Source organism: Scyliorhinus torazame, chromosome 3 (assembly GCF_047496885.1).
Source record: "Scyliorhinus torazame isolate Kashiwa2021f chromosome 3, sScyTor2.1, whole genome shotgun sequence".
Lineage (NCBI taxonomy): Eukaryota > Metazoa > Chordata > Chondrichthyes > Carcharhiniformes > Scyliorhinidae > Scyliorhinus > Scyliorhinus torazame.
The window spans coordinates 362,114,672-362,132,800 of NC_092709.1; the positions used below are offsets into that span (position 1 = coordinate 362,114,672).

The 18,129-nt window shown below is 51.9% G+C and overlaps 1 protein-coding gene across 2 annotated transcripts in view; it reads right to left on the reverse strand.

Annotated features, from left to right (window-relative positions):
• LOC140409647 (disintegrin and metalloproteinase domain-containing protein 12-like) overlaps window positions 1-18,129 on the reverse strand; it is a 1,449,600-nt gene that overhangs the window by 523,378 nt on the left and 908,093 nt on the right. For both annotated transcript variants that reach the window (XM_072497981.1, XM_072497982.1), the window contains exon 16: window positions 13,224-13,416. In XM_072497981.1, the coding sequence (XP_072354082.1) occupies window positions 13,224-13,416 (193 nt within the window). The remainder of the gene's footprint in view (window positions 1-13,223; window positions 13,417-18,129) is intronic.

The window sequence follows — 18,129 nt, forward strand, 5'->3', positions numbered from 1 at the left end:
AGGGATCAGTGTTGGGGTCCCGTAGGGATCAGTGTTGGGGTCCCGCGGGGATCAGTGTTGGTGTCCCGCAGGGATCAGTGTTGGGGTCCCGCGGGGATCAGTGTTGTGGTCCCCTAGGGATCAGAGTTGGGGTCCAGCAGGGATCAGTGTTGGGGACAGGGATCAGCGTTGATGTCCCGCAGGGATCAGTGTAGGGGTCCCGCAGGGATCAGTGTTGGGGTCCTACAGGGATCAGTGTTGGGGTCCCGCAGGGATCAGTGTTGGGGACAGGGATCAGTGTTGGGGTCCCGCAGGGATCAGTGTTGGGGTCCCGCGTGGATCAGTGTTGTGGTCCCGCAGGGATCAGTGTTGGGGTCCCACGCGGATCAGTGTTGGGGTCCCGCGGGTTCAGTGTTGGGGACAGGGATCAGTGTTGGGGTCCCGCGGGGAACAGTGTTGGGTTCCCGCAGGGATCAGTGTTGGGGTCCCGCAGGAATCAGTGTTGGGGACAGGGATAAGTTTTGGGGTCCCGCGAGGATCAGTGTTGGGGTCCAGCAGGGATCAGTGTTGGGTTCCCGCAGGGATCAGTGTTGGGTTCCCGCAGGGATCAGTGTTGGGGTCCCGCAGGGATCAGTGTTGGGTTCCCGCAGGGATCAGTGTTGCGGTCCCGCAGGGATTAGTGTTGGGGTCCCGCAGGGATCAGTGTTGGGTTCCCGCAGGGATCAGTGTTGGGTTCCCGCAGGGATCAGTGTTGGGGTCCCGCAGGAATCAGTGCTGGGAGACAGGGATAAGTGTTGGAGTCCCGCAGGGATCAGTGTTGGTGTCCCGCGGGGATCCGTGTTGGGGTCCCGCAGGGATCATTGTTGGGGACAGGGATAAGTGTTGGGGTCCCGCGGGGATCAGTGTTGATGTCCCGCGGGGATCAGTGTTGGGGACAGGGATCAGTGTTGGGGTCCCGCGGGGATCAGTGTTGGGGTCCCGCAGGGATCAGTCTTGGTGTCCCGCAGGGATCAGTGTTGGGGTCCCACGGGGATCAGTGTTGGGGTCCTGCGGGGATCAGTTTTGGGGTCCCGCCGGGATCAGTGTTGGGGTCCCACAGGGATCGGTGTTGGGGTTCCGCAGGGATCAGTGTTGGGGACAGGGATCAGTATTGGGGTCCCGCAGGGATCAGTGTTGGGGACAGGGATCAGTGTTGGTGTATCACAGGGATCAGTGTTGGGGTCCCTCGGGGATCAGAGTTGGGGTCCTGCGGGGATCAGTTTTGGGGTCCCGCGGGGATCAGTGTTGGGGTCATACAGGGATCGGTGTTGGGGTTCCGCAGGGATCAGTGTTGGGGACAGGGATCAGTATTGGGGTCCTGCAGGGACCAGTGTTGGTGTATCGCAGGGATCAGTGTTGGGGTCCCGCGGGGATCAGAGTTGGGGTCCCGCAGGGATCAGTGTTGGGGTCCCGCGGGGATCAGTGTCGGGGTCCCGCAGGGATCAGTTTTGGGGTCCCGCGGGGATCAGTGTTGGGGTCCTGCTTGGATCAGTGTTGGGGTCCCGTGGGGATCAGTGTTGGGGTCCCGCAGGGATCAGTGTTGGTGTCCCGCAGGGATCAGTGTTGGGGTCCCGCAGGGATCAGTGTTGGGGTCCCGCAGGGATCAGTGTTGGGGTCCCGCGGGGATCTGTGTTGGGTTTCCGCAGGGATCTGTATTGGGGTCACGCAGGGATCAGTGTTGGGGACAGGGATCAGTGTTGGGGTCCCGCGGGGATCAGTGTTGGGGTCCCGCAGGGATCAGTGTTGGGGTTCCGTGGGGATCAGTGTTGATATCCTGCAGGGATCAGTGTTGGGGTCCCGCAGAGATCAGTGTTGGGGTCCCGCAGGTATCAGTGTTGGGGACAGGGATCAGTGTTGGGGTCCCGCGGGGAACAGTGTTGGGGTCCCGCAGGGATCAGTGTTGGGGTCCCGCGGGGATCAGTGTTGGGGTCCCACGGGGATCAGTGTTGATATCCTGCAGGGATCAGTGTTGATATCCCGCAGGGATCAGTGTTGGGGTCCCGCAGGGATCAGTGTTGGGGTCCCGCGGGGATCAGTGTTGGGGTCCCGCAGGGGTCAGTGTTGGGGTTCCGCAGGGATCAGTGTTGGGGTCCCGCAGGGATCAATGTTGGGGACAGGGATCAGTGTTGGGGTCCCGCTGGGATCAGTGTTGGGGTCCCGCAGGGATCAGTGTTGGGTTCCCGTAGGGATCAGTGTTGGGGTCCCGCAGGGATCAGTGTTGGGGACAGGGATAAGTGTTGGGGTCCCGCGGGGATCAGTGTTGGGGTCCCGCAGGGATCAGTGTTGGGGACAGGGATCAGCGTTGATGTCCCGCAGGGATCAGTGTTGGGGACAGGGATAAGTGTTGGGGTCCCGCGAGGATCAGTGTTGGAGTCCCGCAGGGATCAGTGTTGGGGTCCCGCAGGGATCAGTGTTGGGGACGGGGGTCAATGTTGGGGTCCCGCAGGGATCAGTGTTGGGGACAGGGATCAGTGTTGGGGTACCGCAGGGATCAGTGTTGGGGTCCCGCAGGGATCAGTGTTGGGTTCCCGTAGGGATCAGTGTTGGGGTCCCGCAGGGATAAGTGTTGGGGTCCCGCGGGGATCAGTGTTGGGGTCCCGCAGGGATCAGTGTTGGGGACAGGGATCAGCGTTGATGTCCCGCAGGGATCAGTGTTGGGGTCCCGCAGGTATCAGTGTTGGGGTCCCGCAGGGATCAGTGTTGGGGTCCCACAGGGATCAGTGTTGGGGTCCCGCGAGGACTAATGTTGGAGTCCCGCAGGGATCAGTGTTGGGGACAGGGATCAGTGTTGGGGTCCCGCGGGGATGAGTGTTGTGGTCCCGCAGGGATCAGTGTTGGGGTCCCACGCGGATCAGTGTTGGGGTCCCGCGGGTTCAGTGTTGGGGACAGGGATCAGTGTTGGGGTCCCGCAGGGATCAGTGTCGGGGTCCCGCAGGGATCAGTGTTGGGGTCCCGCAGGGATCAGTGATGTGGTCCCGCGGGGATCAGTGTTGGGGTCCCGCAGTGATCAGTGTTGGGGTCCCGCAGGGATAAGTGTTGGTGTCCCGCAGAGATCAGTGTTGGGGTCCCGCAGGGATCAGTGTTGGGGTCCCGCGAGGACCAATGTTGGAGTCCCACAGGGATCAGTGTTGGGGACAGGGATCAGTGTTGGGGTCCCGCGGGGAACAGTGTTGATGTCCCGCAGGGATCAGTGTTGGGGTCCCGCAGGGATCAGTGTTGGGGTCCCGTAGGGATCAGTGTTGGGGTCCCGCGGGGATCAGTGTTGGTGTCCCGCAGGGATCAGTGTTGGGGACAGGGATCAGCGTTGATGTCCCGCAGGGATCAGTGTTGGGGTCCCGCAGGGATCAGTGTTGGGGTCCCACAGGAATCAGTGTTGGGGTCCCGCAGGGATCAGTGTTGGGGACAGGGATCAGTGTTCGGGTCCCGCAGTGATCAGTGTTGGGGTCCCGCGGGGATCAGTGTTGTGGTCCCGCAGGGATCAGTGTTGGGGTCCCACGCGGATCAGTGTTGGGGTCCCGCGGGTTCAGTGTTGGGGACAGGGATCAGTGTTGGGGTCCCGCAGGGATCAGTGTAGGGGTCCCGCAGGGATCAGTGTCGGGGTCCCGCAGGGATCAGTGCTGGGGTCCCGCAGGGATCAGTGTTGGGGTCCCGCGGGGATCAGTGTTGGGGTCCCGCAGGGATCAGTGTTGGGGTCCCGCAGGGATTAGTGTTGGGGTCCCGCGACGACCAATGTTGGAGTCCCGCAGGGATCAGTGTTGGGGACAGGGATCAGTGTTGGGGTCCCGCGGGGAACAGTGTTGGGTTCCCGCAGGGATCAGTGTTGGGTTCCCGCAGGGATCAGTGTTGGGGTCCCGCAGGAATCAGTGTTGGGGACAGGGATAAGTGTTGGGGTCCCGCGAGGATCAGTGTTGGGGTCCCGCAGGGATCAGTGTTGGGTTCCCGCAGGGATCAGTGTTGGGTTCCCGCAGGGATCAGTGTTGGGGTCCCGCAGGAATCAGTGCTGGGAGACAGGGATAAGTGTTGGAGTCCCGCAGGGATCAGTGTTGGTGTCCCGCGGGGATCCGTGTTGGGGTCCCGCAGGGATCAGTGTTGGGGACAGGGATAAGTGTTGGGGTCCCGCGGGGATCAGTGTTGATGGCCCGCGGGGATCAGTGTTGGGGACAGGGATCAGTGTTGGGGTCCCGCGGGGATCAGTGTTGGGGTCCCGCAGGGATCAGTGTTGGGGTCCTGCGGGGATCAGTGTTGGGGTCCCACGGGGATCAGTGTTGGGGTCCTGCGGGGATCAGTTTTGGGGTCCCGCCGGGATCAGTGTTGGGGGTCCCACAGGGATCGGTGTTGGGGTTCCGCAGGGATCAGTGTTGGGGACAGGGATCAGTATTGGGGTCCCGCAGGGATCAGTGTTGGGGACAGGGATCAGTGTTGGTGTATCGCAGGGATCAGTGTTGGGGTCCCACGGGGATCAGTGTTGGGGTCCTGCGGGGATCAGTTTTGGGGTCCAGCGGGGATCAGTGTTGGTGTATCGCAGGGAGCAGTGTTGGGGTCCCGCGGGGATCAGTGTCGGGGTCCCGCAGGGATCAGTTTTGGGGTCCCGCGGGGATCAGTGTTGGGGTCCTGCTTGGATCAGTGTTGGTGTCCCGTGGGGATCAGTGTTGGGGTCCCGCAGGGATCAGTGTTGGTGTCCCGCAGGGATCAGTGTTGGGGTACCGCAGGGATCAGTGTTGGGGTCCCGCAGGGATCAGTTTTGGGGTCCCGCGGGGATCAGTGTTGGGGTCCTGCTTGGATCAGTGTTGGGGTCCCGTGGGGATCAGTGTTGGGGTCCCGCAGGGATCATTGTTGGTGTCCCGCAGGGATCAGTGTTGGGGTACCGCGGGGATCAGTGTTGGGGTCCCACAGTGATCAGTGTTCGGGACAGGGATCAGTGTTGGGGTCCCGCAGGGATCAGTGTTGGGGTTCCGCAGGGATCAGTGTTGGGGCCCCGCAGGGAACAGTGTTGGGGTCCCGCGGGGATCAGTGTTGGGGTCCCGCAGGAATCAGTGTTGGGGTCCCGCAGGGAACAGTGTTGGTGTCCCGCAGGGATCAGTGTTGGGGTCCCGCAGGGATCAGTGTTGGGGTCCCGCGGGGATCAGTGTTGGGGTCCCGCAGGGAACAGTGTTGGTGTCCCGCAGGGATCAGTGTTGGGGTTCCGCAGGGATCAGTGTTGGGGACAGGGATCAGTGTTGGGGTACCGCGGGGATCAGTGTTGGGGTCCCACAGGGATCAGTGTTCGGGACAGGGATCAGTGTTGGGGTCCCGCAGGGATCAGTGTTGGGGTTCCGCAGGGATCAGTGTTGGGGCCCCGCAGGGAACAGTGTTGGGGTCCCGCGGGGATCAGTGTTGGGGTCCCGCAGGAATCAGTGTTGGGGTCCCGCAGGGAACAGTGTTGGTGTCCCGCAGGGATCAGTGTTGGGGTCCCGCAGGGATCAGTGTTGGGGTCCCGCGGGGATCAGTGTTGGGGTCCCGCAGGGAACAGTGTTGGTGTCCCGCAGGGATCAGTGTTGGGGTTCCGCAGGGATCAGTGTTGGGGACAGGGATCAGTGTTGGGGTGCCGCGGGGATCAGTGTTGGGGTCCCGCGGGGATCAGTGTTGGGGCTATTGCTGTTTGTGGTTTATATAAATTATTTTGATATGAATGTAAGGGGGTTGATCAGCAAGTTTGCGGATGAGACGAAAATTGGTGGTGTAGTAAATAGTGAGAATGGCTTCGATTACAGGAGGATATCAAGCGGCTGCTTTGTCCTGGATGGTGTTGAGCTTCTTGAGTGTTGTTGGAGCTGCGCTCATCCATGCAAGTGGAGAGTATTCCATCACACTCCTGACTTGTGCCTTGTAGATGGTGGACAGGCTTTGGGGAGTCAGGAGATGAGTTACTCGCTGCAGGATTCCTAATTTTTGATCCGCCGTGGCAGCTACAATATTAATATGTCTTGTCTAGTTCAGTTTCTTATCAATGGTAACCCCCAGGATGTTGATTGTGGGGATTCAGCGATGGTAATGCTATTGAATGTCACGGGGCGATGGTTAGATCCTCTCTTGTAGGAGATGGTCATTGTCGGCACTTGTGTGGCGTGAATGTAACTTGCCACTTGTCAGCCCGAGCCTGGATATTGTCCAGGTCTTGCTGCATTTGGACAGGGACTGGTTCAGTATCTGAGGAGTCGTGAATGGTGCTGAACATTGTGCAGTCATCCGCAAACATCCCCACTTCTGACCTTATGATGGAAGGGAGGTCATTGATGAAGCAGCTGAAGATGGTTGGGATGTCATTGCCAGAATGAAAACCTGACTAAAGGGGCAAAATTGGCAGCTCAATATCCCTGGATACCAAGATTTTAAGCAGGACAGAGTGGGAGATAAAAAAGGAGAGGGAGTAACAGTAATGGTAAAGAACATAAGAACTAGGAGCAGGAATCGGCCATCTGGCCCCTCGAGCCTGCTCCACCATTCAATTAGATCATGGCTGATCTTTTGTGGACTCAGCTCCACTTTCCGGCCCGAACACCATAACCCTTAATCCCTTTATTCTTCAAAAAACTATCTATCTTTATCTTAAAAACATTTAATGAAGGAGCCTCTACTGCTTCACTGGGCAAGGAATTCCATAGATTCACAACCCTTTGGGTGAAGAAGTTCCTCCTAAACTCAGTCCTAAATCTACTTCCCTTTATTAGTTCTGTTTTCACCCGCCAGTGGAAACAACCTGCCCGCATCTATCCTATCTATTCCCTTCATAATCTTATATGTTTCTATAAGATCACCCTCATCCTTCTAAATTCCAACGAGTCCAGTCCCAGTCTACTCAACCTCTCCTCGTAATCCAACCCCTTCAGCTCTGGGATTAACCCAGTGAATCTCCTCTGCACACCCCCCAGTGCCAGTACGTCCTTTCTCAAGTAAGGAGACCAAAACTGAACACAATACTCCAGGTGTGGCCTCACTAACACCTTATACAATTGCAGCAGAACCTCCCTAGTCTTAAACTCCATCCCTCTAGCAATGAAGGACAAAATTCCATTTGCCTTCTTAATCACCTGTTGCACCTGTAAACCAACTTTCTGCGACTCATGCACTAGCACACCCAGGTCTCTCTGCACAGCAGCATGTTTTAAGATTTTATCATTTAAATAATAATCCCTTTTGCTGTTATTCCTACAAAAATGTATCATCTCACATTTGTCAACATTGTATTCCATCTGCCAGACCCTAGCCCATTCACTTAGCCTATCCAAATCCCTCTGCAGACTTCCAGTATCCTCTGCACTTTTTGCTTTACCACTTATCTTAGTGTCGTCTGCAAACTTGGACACATTGCCCTTGGTCCCCAACTCCAAATCATCTATGTAAATTGTGAACAGTTGTGGGCCCAACACTGATCCCTGAGGGACACCACTAGCTACTTTTTGCCAACCAGAGAAACACCCATTAATCCCCACTCTTTGCTTTCTATTAATTAACCAATCCTCTATCCATGCTACTACTTTCCCCTTAATGCCATGCATCTTTATCTTATGCAACAACCTTTTGTGTGGCACCTTTTCAAAGGCTTTCTGGAAATCCAGATATACCACATCCATTGGCTCCCCGTTATCTACCGCACTGTTAATGTCCTCAAAAAATTCCACGAAATTAGTTTGGCACGACCTGCCCTTTATGAACCCATGCTGCGTCTGCCCAATGGGACAATTTCCATCCAGATGCCTCGCTATTTCTTCCTTGATGATAGATTCCAGCATCTTCCCTACTACCAAAGTTAAGCTTACTGGCCTATAATTACCCGCTTTCTGCCTACCTCCTTGTTTAAACAGTGTTGTCACGTTTGCTAATTTCAAATCCGCCGGGACCACCCCAGAGTCTAGTGAATTTTGGTAAATTATCACTAGTGCATTTGCAATTTCCCTAGCCATCTCTTTTAGCACTCTGGGATGCATTCCATCGTGTCCAGGAGACTTGTCTACCTTTAGCCCCATTAGCTTGCCCATCACTACCTCCTTGGTGATAACAATCCTCTCAAGGTCCTCACCTGTCATAGCCTCATTTCCATCAGTCACTGGCATGTTGTTTGTGTCTTCCACTGTGAAGACCAACCCAAAAAACCTGTTCAGTTCCTCAGCCATTTCATTATCTCCCATTATTAAATCTCCCTTCTCATCCTCTAAAGGACCAATATTTACCTTAGCCACTCTTTTTTGTTTGAGGTATTTGTAGAAACCTTTACTATATGTTTTTATATTCTGAGCAAGTTTACTCTCATAATCTATCTTACTCTTCTTTATAGCTTTTTTAGTAGCTTTCTGTTGCCCCCTAAAGATTTCCCAGTCCTCTAGTCTCCCACTGATCTTTGCTGCTTTGTATGTTTTTTCCTTCAATTTGATACTGTCCCTTATTTCCTTAGATATCCACGGTCGATTTTCCCTCTTTTTACCGACCTTCCTTTTTGTTTGTATAAACCTTTGCTGAGCACTGTGAAAAATCACTTGGAAGGTTCTCCACTGTTCCTCAACTGTTTCACCATAAAGTCTTTGCTCCCAGTCTACCTTAGCTAATTCTTCTCTCATCCCATTGTAATCTCCTTTGTTTAAGCACAAAACACTAGAACATAGAACATAGAACAATACAGCGCAGTACAGGCCCTTCGGCCCACGATGTTGCACCGAAACAAAAGCCATCTAACCTACACTATGCCATTATCATCCATATGTTTATCCAATAAACTTTTAAATGCCCTCAATGTTGGCGAGTTCACTACTGTAGCAGGTAGGGCATTCCACGGCCTCACTACTCTTTGCGTAAAGAACCTACCTCTGACCTCTGTCCTATATCTATTACCCCTCAGTTTAAAGTTATGTCCCCTCGTGCCAGCCATATCCATCTGCGGGAGAAGGCTCTCACTGTCCACCCTATCCAACCCCCTGATCATTTTGTATGCCTCTATTAAGTCTCCTCTTAACCTTCTTCTCTCCAACTAAAACAACCTCAAGTCCATCAGCCTTTCCTCATAAGATTTTCCCTCCATACCAGGCAACATCCTGGTAAATCTCCTCTGCACCCGCTCCAAAGCCTCCACGTCCTTCCTATAATGCGGTGACCAGAACTGTACGCAATACTCCAAATGCGGCCGGACCAGAGTTCTGTACAGCTGCAACATGACCTCCCGACTCCGGAACTCAATCCCTCTACCAATAAAGGTCAACACTCCATAGGCCTTCTTCACAACCCTATCAACCTGGGTGGCAACTTTCAGGGATCTATGGACATGGACACCTAGATCCCTCTGCTCATCCACACTTTCAAGAACTTTACCATTAGCCAAATATTCCGCATTCCTGTTATTCCTTCCAAAGTGAATCACCTCACACTTCTCTACATTAAACTCCATTTGCCACCTCTCAGCCCAGCTCTGCAGCTTATCTATATCCCTCTGTAACCTGCTACATCCTTCCACACTATCGACAACACCACCAACTTTAGTATCGTCTGCAAATTTAGTCACCCACCCTTCTGCGCCTTCCTCTAGGTCATTGATAAAAATGACAAACAGCAACGGCCCCAGAACAGATCCTTGTGATACTCCACTTGTGACTGTACTCCATTCTGAACATTTCCCATCAACCACCACCCTCTGTCTTCTTTCAGCTAGCCAATTTCTGATCCACATCATCACCCTCAATCCCCAGCCTCCGTATTTTTTGCAATAGCCTACCGTGGGGAACCTTATCAAATGCTTTGCTGAAATCCATATACACCACATCAACTGCTCTACCCTCGTCTACCTGTTCAGTCACCTTCTCAAAGAACTCAATAGTGCTTGATTTTACCTTCTCACCCTCTATTTGTATTTTAAATTCCACCATATTGTGATCGCTCCTTCCGAGAGGATCCCTAACTATGAGATCCTGAATCAATCCTGTCTCATTACACAGGAACAGATCTAGGACCGCTTGTTCCCTCGTAGGTTCCATTACATACTGTTCTAGGAAACTATCGCGGATACATTCTATAAACTCCTCCTCAAGGCTGCCTTGACCGACCTGGTTAAACCAATCAACATGTAGATTAAAATCCCCCATGATAACTGCTGTACCATTTCTACATGCATCTGTTATTTCTTCGTTTATTGCCTGCCCCACCATAATGTTACTATTTGGTGGCCTATAGATTACTCCTATCAGTGACTTTTTTGCCTTACTATTCCTGATTTCCACCCAAATGGATTCAACCTTATCCTCCATAGCACCGATGTCGTCCCTTACTGTTGCCCGGATGTCATCCTTAAATAACAGAGCTACACCACCTCCCTTACCATCCACTCTGTCCTTCCGAAAAGGGGAACATGTGTGTCGATGCAGAGGCTGTGGGAAGGGTTTTAAATGAATATTTTATCTCGGTGTTTACAAAGGAAATGGATGATGCAGATATCGTCGTCCAGGAGGAACACTGAGCTACCGGATGGAATAATCACAAAGAGAGAGGAAGGACTCAAAGGATTGACATCCTTGAAAGTTGATAAGTCGCCAGGGCCAGATGGATCGTTTCCGAGGCTACTGAAGGAGGGTAGTGGGTGCCTGGAACTCGCTACCGGAGGAGGTGGTGGAAGCAGGGACGATAGTGACATTTAAGGGGCATCTTGACAAATACATGAATAGGATGGGAATAGAGGGAAACGGACCCAGGAAGTGTAGAAGATTGTAGTTTAGATGGCACGGGCTTGGAGGGCCGAAGGGCCTGTTCCTGTGCTGTACATTTCTTTGTTCTTTGTTTGTTTGTCACATAGAAAGGCCTGGACTAGTCTGGGATAGTCAGCATGGATTAGGCGCCCTCCTCCATAAGCACCCATTCAGCTTCTGGCTCCTTTATTCACCCCGTTAGTCTCTCTGTGGTCGCTGCCCAATGGTAATATTGTAGGTTTGGGAGGGCTAGGACCCTCCATGGATCTCATTCTCTGCAGTAATCTCTTTGGGATCCTAACATTCTTCCCCTCTCCCAAATAAACACTATAATCAGTTTGTCCAGTGAGTTGGAAAAGGCCTTGGAGATGTAGATCGAATTGGATTCAAACAGGAAGAGGAACCTGGCCAGTACGGTCATTTTGATCGTCTGCATTCTCCCCCGCCAGGGAGAGTGGGAGTGTGCTCCACCTCTGCAGGTCCTTTTTAACGTCCTCCGTCAGGCTGGTCAGGTTCCACTTCTGAATCCCTGTCCAGTCATGAGCGATTTAGATCCCCAGGTAGCATCACAGAATTTACAGTGCAGAAGGAGGCCATTCAGCCCATCGAGTCTACACCGGCCCTTGGAAAGAGCACCCCACCCAAGCCCAACGCCCCCACCCTATCCCCTTTATCCCCGTAATCCAGTAACCCCACCTAACCCTTTTGGACACTAAGGGCAATTTATCACGGCCAAACCACCTAAACTGCACGTCTTTGGACTGTGGGAGGAAACCAGAGCACCCGGAGGAAACCCACGCAGACACAGGGAGAATGGGTCACCCAAGCCGGGAATCGAACCTGGGACCCTGGAGTTGTGAAGCAAGTGGTCGGGGCCTATCGCCGGTCCACCTCCAGTATGGAGTCAACTAGCTGTTGCCTAGCCACCCTTTCTTCCCTATCTCTTCGAGCTTTAAAAGCGATCACTTCTCCCCTGATCTTCGCCTTCAGTTCCTCCTAGAACGTGGAGGATGAGACCTCCCTATTCTGGTCGTGGTATTTTTTCGCAAAAAGCCTTGTTAGCCAGGAGGGCCGTGTCCAACCTCCATGTGGGGCATTGGGCACGGCCCGTCTCCAATGTCACATCCAGGTATTGTGGAGCGTGGTCAGAGATTGCGATCGCGGCATAGTCTGTCCTTACCAGTCCTGGAAGCACCAATTTTCCCACTACAAAGAAGTCGATCCATAAATAAGACGAAAAGACATAGGCCACTTGGCCCATCGAGTCTGCTCCACCATTCAATCATGGCTGATATTTTCTCATCCCCATTCTCCTGCCTTCTCCCCATAACCCCTGACCCCCTTATTAATCAAGAACCTATCTATCTCTGTCTTAAAGACACTCAGTGAATTGGCCTCCACAGCCTTCTGCGGCAAAGAGTTCCACAGATTCACCACCCTTTGGCTGAAGAAATTCCTCCTCATCTCTGTTTTAAAGGATTGTCCCTTTTAGTCTGAGATGGTGTCCTCTGGTCCTAGTTTTTCCTACAAGTGAAAACATCCTCTCCATGTCCACTCTATCCAGGCCTCGCAGTATCTTGTAAGTTTCAATAAAATCCCCTCTCATCCTTCTAAACTCCAACGAGTACAGACCCAGAGTCCTCAAACGTTCCTTATATGACAAATTCTTCATTCCAGGGATCATTCTTGTGAACCTCCTCTGGACCCTTTCCAAGGCCAGCACATCCTTCCTTAGATACGGGGCCCCAAACTGCTCACAATACTCTAAATGGGGTCTGACCAGAGCCTTGTACAGCCTCAGAAGTACATCCCTGGTCTTGTATTCTAGCCCTCTTGACATGAATGCTAACATCGCATTTGCCTTCCTAACTGCTGACTGAACCTGCACATTAACCTTAAGAGAATCATGAACAAGGACTCCCAAGTCCCTTTGTGCTTTTGATTTCTTAAACATTTCCCCATTTAGAAAATAGTCTATGCCTAAACTCCTCCTTCCATAGTGCATAACCTCACACTTTTCCACATTGTATTCCATCTGCCACTTCTTTGCCCACTTTCTCGAGCTGGGAGGTCTACGCTGCCTCCCTGCTAACCCCCAGCAAAACAGGGAATTGGTGGCAGTTTTACGCCAGGAACACCACCGTTTTCACGCTGGCGTGGGAACTTACTCTCCAAAACAGCGAATCCAGCCCAAGGAGTTTCAGGTGTCAGAAACAATCTTTGACCAGATGGTTAAGAAAGAAAATAAGCAGGTGGAGGATGAAACTGATATCTTTAGTTTAGGAAAATTGGTACAAGTACAACAGAAGGATTGAGAGATTAAGCAGTTGTACCAGAAAGCATACACAGAATAGAATCTGAGAGTATATCGGAGTAATGTGAAGGAGAATATATATGTGGAGTGAGGAGGGTGAACCAGCGTGAACACTGGGAGGGATGGAAGAGGGATGAAGTGTCAATTCCTTTTGAGTTTATATTGAGTACTATTGACTGTGAATTGATTACCTTGTTCTTTCCACACTTGGTTCCTTGTAATATTAAGTCTGGAGTGGCAGCATCAGATAGGAGAGCAGCTATCCCTCTGCAGTGATATGTCACTTTTTGGTAAGTCAGTGTGGTTCCCAAAATTCTCACAATTCCTCCTCGCCTTGGATAATTGGCCCCACCCTTACACTGGATTTTTCCGCAGAGCAAATCCCTGTGAAGCAGAAACAAACATTTTAGACTTTGTACATCTTCAATTTAATGCCATCAATTTTTAAAATGTGTTTCTCTCAAGGTGAATATCATTGTCTATGTCATTATTCAATACTCATGTCTAATTGTCCTGGAATAAGTGGTGGTGAGGTGCCTTCCTGAGCCATTGCATCTCTAATATGGGGGCGGCAGGGTGGCACATTGGTTAGCTCTGTGGCTTCACAGCGCCAGGGACCCGGGTTCGATTCCCGGCTTGGGTCACTGTCTGTGCGGAGTCTGCACGTTCTCCCCGTGTCTGCGTGGGTTTCCTCCGGGTGCTCCGGTTTCCTCCCACAAGTCCCGAAAGACGTGCTGTTAGGTGAATTGGACATTCTGAATTCTCCCTCTGTGTACCCGAACAGGCGCCGGAATGTGGCGACTAGGGGCTTTTCACAGTAACTTCAGTGTTAATGTAAGCCTACTTTTGACAATAATAAAGATTATCATTATTAATAGTGCTGTTAGTGAGTGAGTTAACTGGTGCCTGAATACATATCCAAGAACTGTATATTTTTTTAAATTGGAAGGACATTGAATTATTTGGACACTTTATTGGGGGACTGATCTTTTTTTTTAAGAGGTAATGAGTCATTGGTATGTGAACAAATTGCCTTTTCTAAGAAGTGACATGACTCTAGCTAAACAACGAGTTTGGCATCTGAGGAGATAGCAACAGTTTGTTTGTTCACGTTTAATTGCTGGAGGAAAAAAATCTCCTGTTTTCACAGGCTGCTCTGGTGATTTTCTAGAAACTCCCTGAATGTTATGAGTTTCTGTTTACAATTTGGGGCAGCAAGGTAGCAGAGCGGTTAGCACAATATCTTCACAGCTCCAGGGTCCTGTCGTGTTAGGTACACTGGTCTAACACTGGCTGCAACAGGATGCAGCTTAGATCAGAAAGATACTCCAGACCTTGAAGTCAGTTCAATCAGGTTTATTGAACTAATACACAGTTAGCACAGTTCTCTGTGAGTTCGATTCTCTGCTAACTTAAGTGTGGTTACTCTGTCTGACTGAACCAGGCTAGCTCTTAGCCACGTGGTGGAGGTGTGAGATTGTAGCAACACCCTTGACTGACTCTCTAGATGTTCATCAGTGGAAAGAGGCAGAGTGTGAGTGCCTCGTGTCTTTTATAGTCAGATCCCACCCCTGAGTGTCCTGCCTGCATATTGGTCATGTCCTGTTCTCTGTGTTCATCAGCTGCTTGTCTGTATATCATTATGTGTGTTTGTGTGTGTGTGTGTGTGTCTGCATATCATGACATCGCCCCTTTGTTTTATGTTTGGATGACAAATGTGGACGTATTTACAAGAATAGGCCAAAACAAACATATATACATGCAGTGGATGTGAACATATGTACGTGTGAAAACAGCTGTCTAATGCGAGAACACAGAACAGAGCAAACAGAACAAATGTTCATAAGTCCAGTCTCTGTGGCTTGCGTCTGATCCTGGTCGGCCGCCGGAGAGGTGGTGGTGGGGACGACAGCGCCTTGATGGGCGGGATTCAAGTCTGACTGGTGGCCTCGTGAGTCGAGGTATCAGGAGGTGGCAAAACAACAGAAGGAAACGGAGAAGAATGTGGTTGCGGGCAGGCAACTTTGCACAGTGCCCGTCTGTTTCGTCGCACAACAGAACCATCAGCCAGACGCACAACATACGAGCGGGGTGCAGCCTGTCGAACAACGACAGCTGGAGCTGACCGGCCTCCATCAGGGATTTTGACCCGAACAGTGTCTGACGGGGATAACACGGGCAAATCGTTGGCATGAGCATCGTAGCCCTGTTTCTGCCGGTCTCGGAGTTGCTGCACCTTCTGCAGCACCGGGAGGTGATCCAGGTTGGGCACGTGTATGGCTGGAAGTGTTGTTCGCAGGTCCCTGTTCATCAGGAGTTGAGTCGGCGACATGCCAGTGGACAGTGGGGTCGCCCTGTACGCAAGCAGCGCAAGGTGTCAGACGCAGAATCCGCAGTCTTGCAGATGAGCTGCTTCACTATGTGCACCCCTTTCTCAACTTTTCCATTTGACTGCGGATAGTGTGGGCTGGAAGTGACGTGTTTGAACTGATACGTCTGGGCAGGGACCATTCATGGCTGCTGAAGCCCAGGCCCTTGTCACTCATGACAGTGAGTGGGATACCATGCCTGGAGAACGTCTCCTTACAGGCCTTGATGTCGGTCCGAGATGTGAGGTCTGAGAGCTTCACGACTTAAAGGTAATTGGAAAAGTAAGCAATGATTAACACGTAATCACGACCATTTGCTGAAAGAGGTCGATGCCAACCTTGGACCACGGAGAGGTTTCGATTTCATGCTGCTGAAGTGTCTCCTTACTCTGCGCTGGCTGGAAGCGTTGACAGGTCGCACAGTTAAGGACTATATTCATGATGTCCTGGCTGATCCCGGGCCAGTAGACAGCCTGCCTGGCTCTGCATCTGCACTTTTCCACACCCAGGTGGCCCTCATGGACTTGATGGAGCACCAAGCTCTGGAGACTGTGTGGAATTACAATCCGGTCCAGCTTGAGGAGGATACCATCAACCACCGTCAGGTCGTCCTTTACATTGAAAAATTGAGGGCACTGCCCTTTTTGCCAGCCATTGGCTCGGTGCTGCATAAGGAAGAGGGGGTCTTTGGCTGTCTCCTCACGGATACGAATCACCTTCTCATCAGATGCCGGGACGGTGCTAGTACACAGCTGCACCCGTGACTCAACCTGTGACACAATTTGTCGGATTACGTTCAGTGGTTCACTAGGCACGGTGATGGAGCGGGACAGTGTATCGGCAATGATGAGCTCCTTGCCAGGCGTATAGACCAGGTCAAAGTCGTACCTTCTGAGTTTGAGGAGGATGCGCCATGTCGTTAAGGTCCTTGTGGATAATGTGGACCAGGGGCCTGTGGTCCGTGTCGACAGTGAATGTCGGCAGGCCGTAGACATAGTCGTGAAACGTGAGAATACCAGTGAGAAGGCCCAGGCATTCCTTCTCGATTTGTGCATACCTTTGTTCGGTGGGCGTCATTGCCCTTGATGCGGAGGCAACCGGTGCCCAGGATGAGGTGTCATCGCGTTGCAGCAGGACCACACCGATACCATCCTGGCTCGCATCTGTCGAGATTCTCGTTTCCCTGTCTGGGTCGGAAAATGCCAATACTGCTGCAGTGGTGAGCTTGGCTTTCAGCTCCAACCACTCTGCCTGATGGGCCGCCTTCCACTCGAAGGCAGTGAACTTCTTCACTAGGCTTCATAGGGCCGTGGTGTGTGAGGCCATGTTTGGGATGAACTTGTCCAGAAAATTGACCATGCCCAGGAAGCGCAATGCCGCCTTCTTGTCTTCCGGGACCTTCATGGCTGCGATGGCCTTGACCTTGTCTGTGTCGGGGCACACGCCCTGCTGCGAGATCTGGTCTCCTAGGATCTTGAGTGTCGACATGCCAAAGCAACATTTGGCCCTGTTCAGCTTCAGGCCATTGGCGTGGACACGGCGGAATACCTGCTGGAGACGGGAAACATACTCCTCAGGGGTCGTGGACCATATGATGACCTTGTTCACGTACACACGAACCCCTTCGATGCCCTCCATCATCTGCTCCATGATGCGATGAAATATCTCCGATGCCGAGACGATGCCGAATGACATACGGTTATAGCAGTACCTGCCAAACGGTGTGTTGAAGGTGCAGAGCCTTCTTCTGGACTCATCCAGCTGGATTTGCCAGAATCCGTGTGACGCATCTAACTTTGTGAAAAACCATGCATGTGTCGTGTCATCTCACTGGTGAGTTCCTCCCACTTCGTGATGGGGTAGTGTTCATGCATTATATTCTGGTTGAGATTCTTGGGATAAATGCAGATGCGCAGGTCGCCAGAGGGTTTTTTAACCACCACCATTGAGCTGACCTAGTCAGTCGGTTCAGTTACCCTGGAAATGATCCCCTGCTGCTGCAGCTCCGCGAGCTGTTCCTTCCTTCACAAGGCCAAGTATAACAAAATTCGGCAGTAGCTAGGGAATGTGGATTGGGAGCAGCTCTTTAAGGGTAAATCCACATTTGAAATGTGGGAGTCTTTTCAGGAAAGGTTGATTAGAGTGCAGGACAGACATGCCCCTGTGAAAATGAAGGATAAAAATGGCAAGATAAGGGAACCATGGATGACGGGTGGAATTGTGAGACTAGCTAAGATGAAAAAGGGCAGCACGGTAGCATTGTGGATAGCACAATTGCTTCACATAAGAACATACGAACTGGGAGCAGGAGTAGGCCATCTGGCCCCTCGAGCCTGCTCCGCCATTCAATGAGATCATGGCTGATCTGTGTGGACTCAGCTCCACTCTCCGGCCCGTATACCATATCCCCGAATCCCTTTATTCTTTAGAAAAGTATCTATCTTTTTCTTAAAAACGTTTAAAGAAGGAGCCTCAACTGCTTCACTGGGCAAGGAATTCCAGAGATTCACAACCCTTTGGGTGAAGAAGTTCCTCCTAAACACAATCCTAAATCTACCTCCCCTTATTTTGAGGCTATGCCCCCTAGTTCTGCTTTCACCCGCCAGTGGAAACAACCTGCCCGCATCTATCCTATCTATTCCCTTCATAATCTTATATGTTTCTATCAGATCCATCTGCATCCTTCTAAATTCCAACGAGTACAGTCCCAGTCTACTCAACCTCTCGT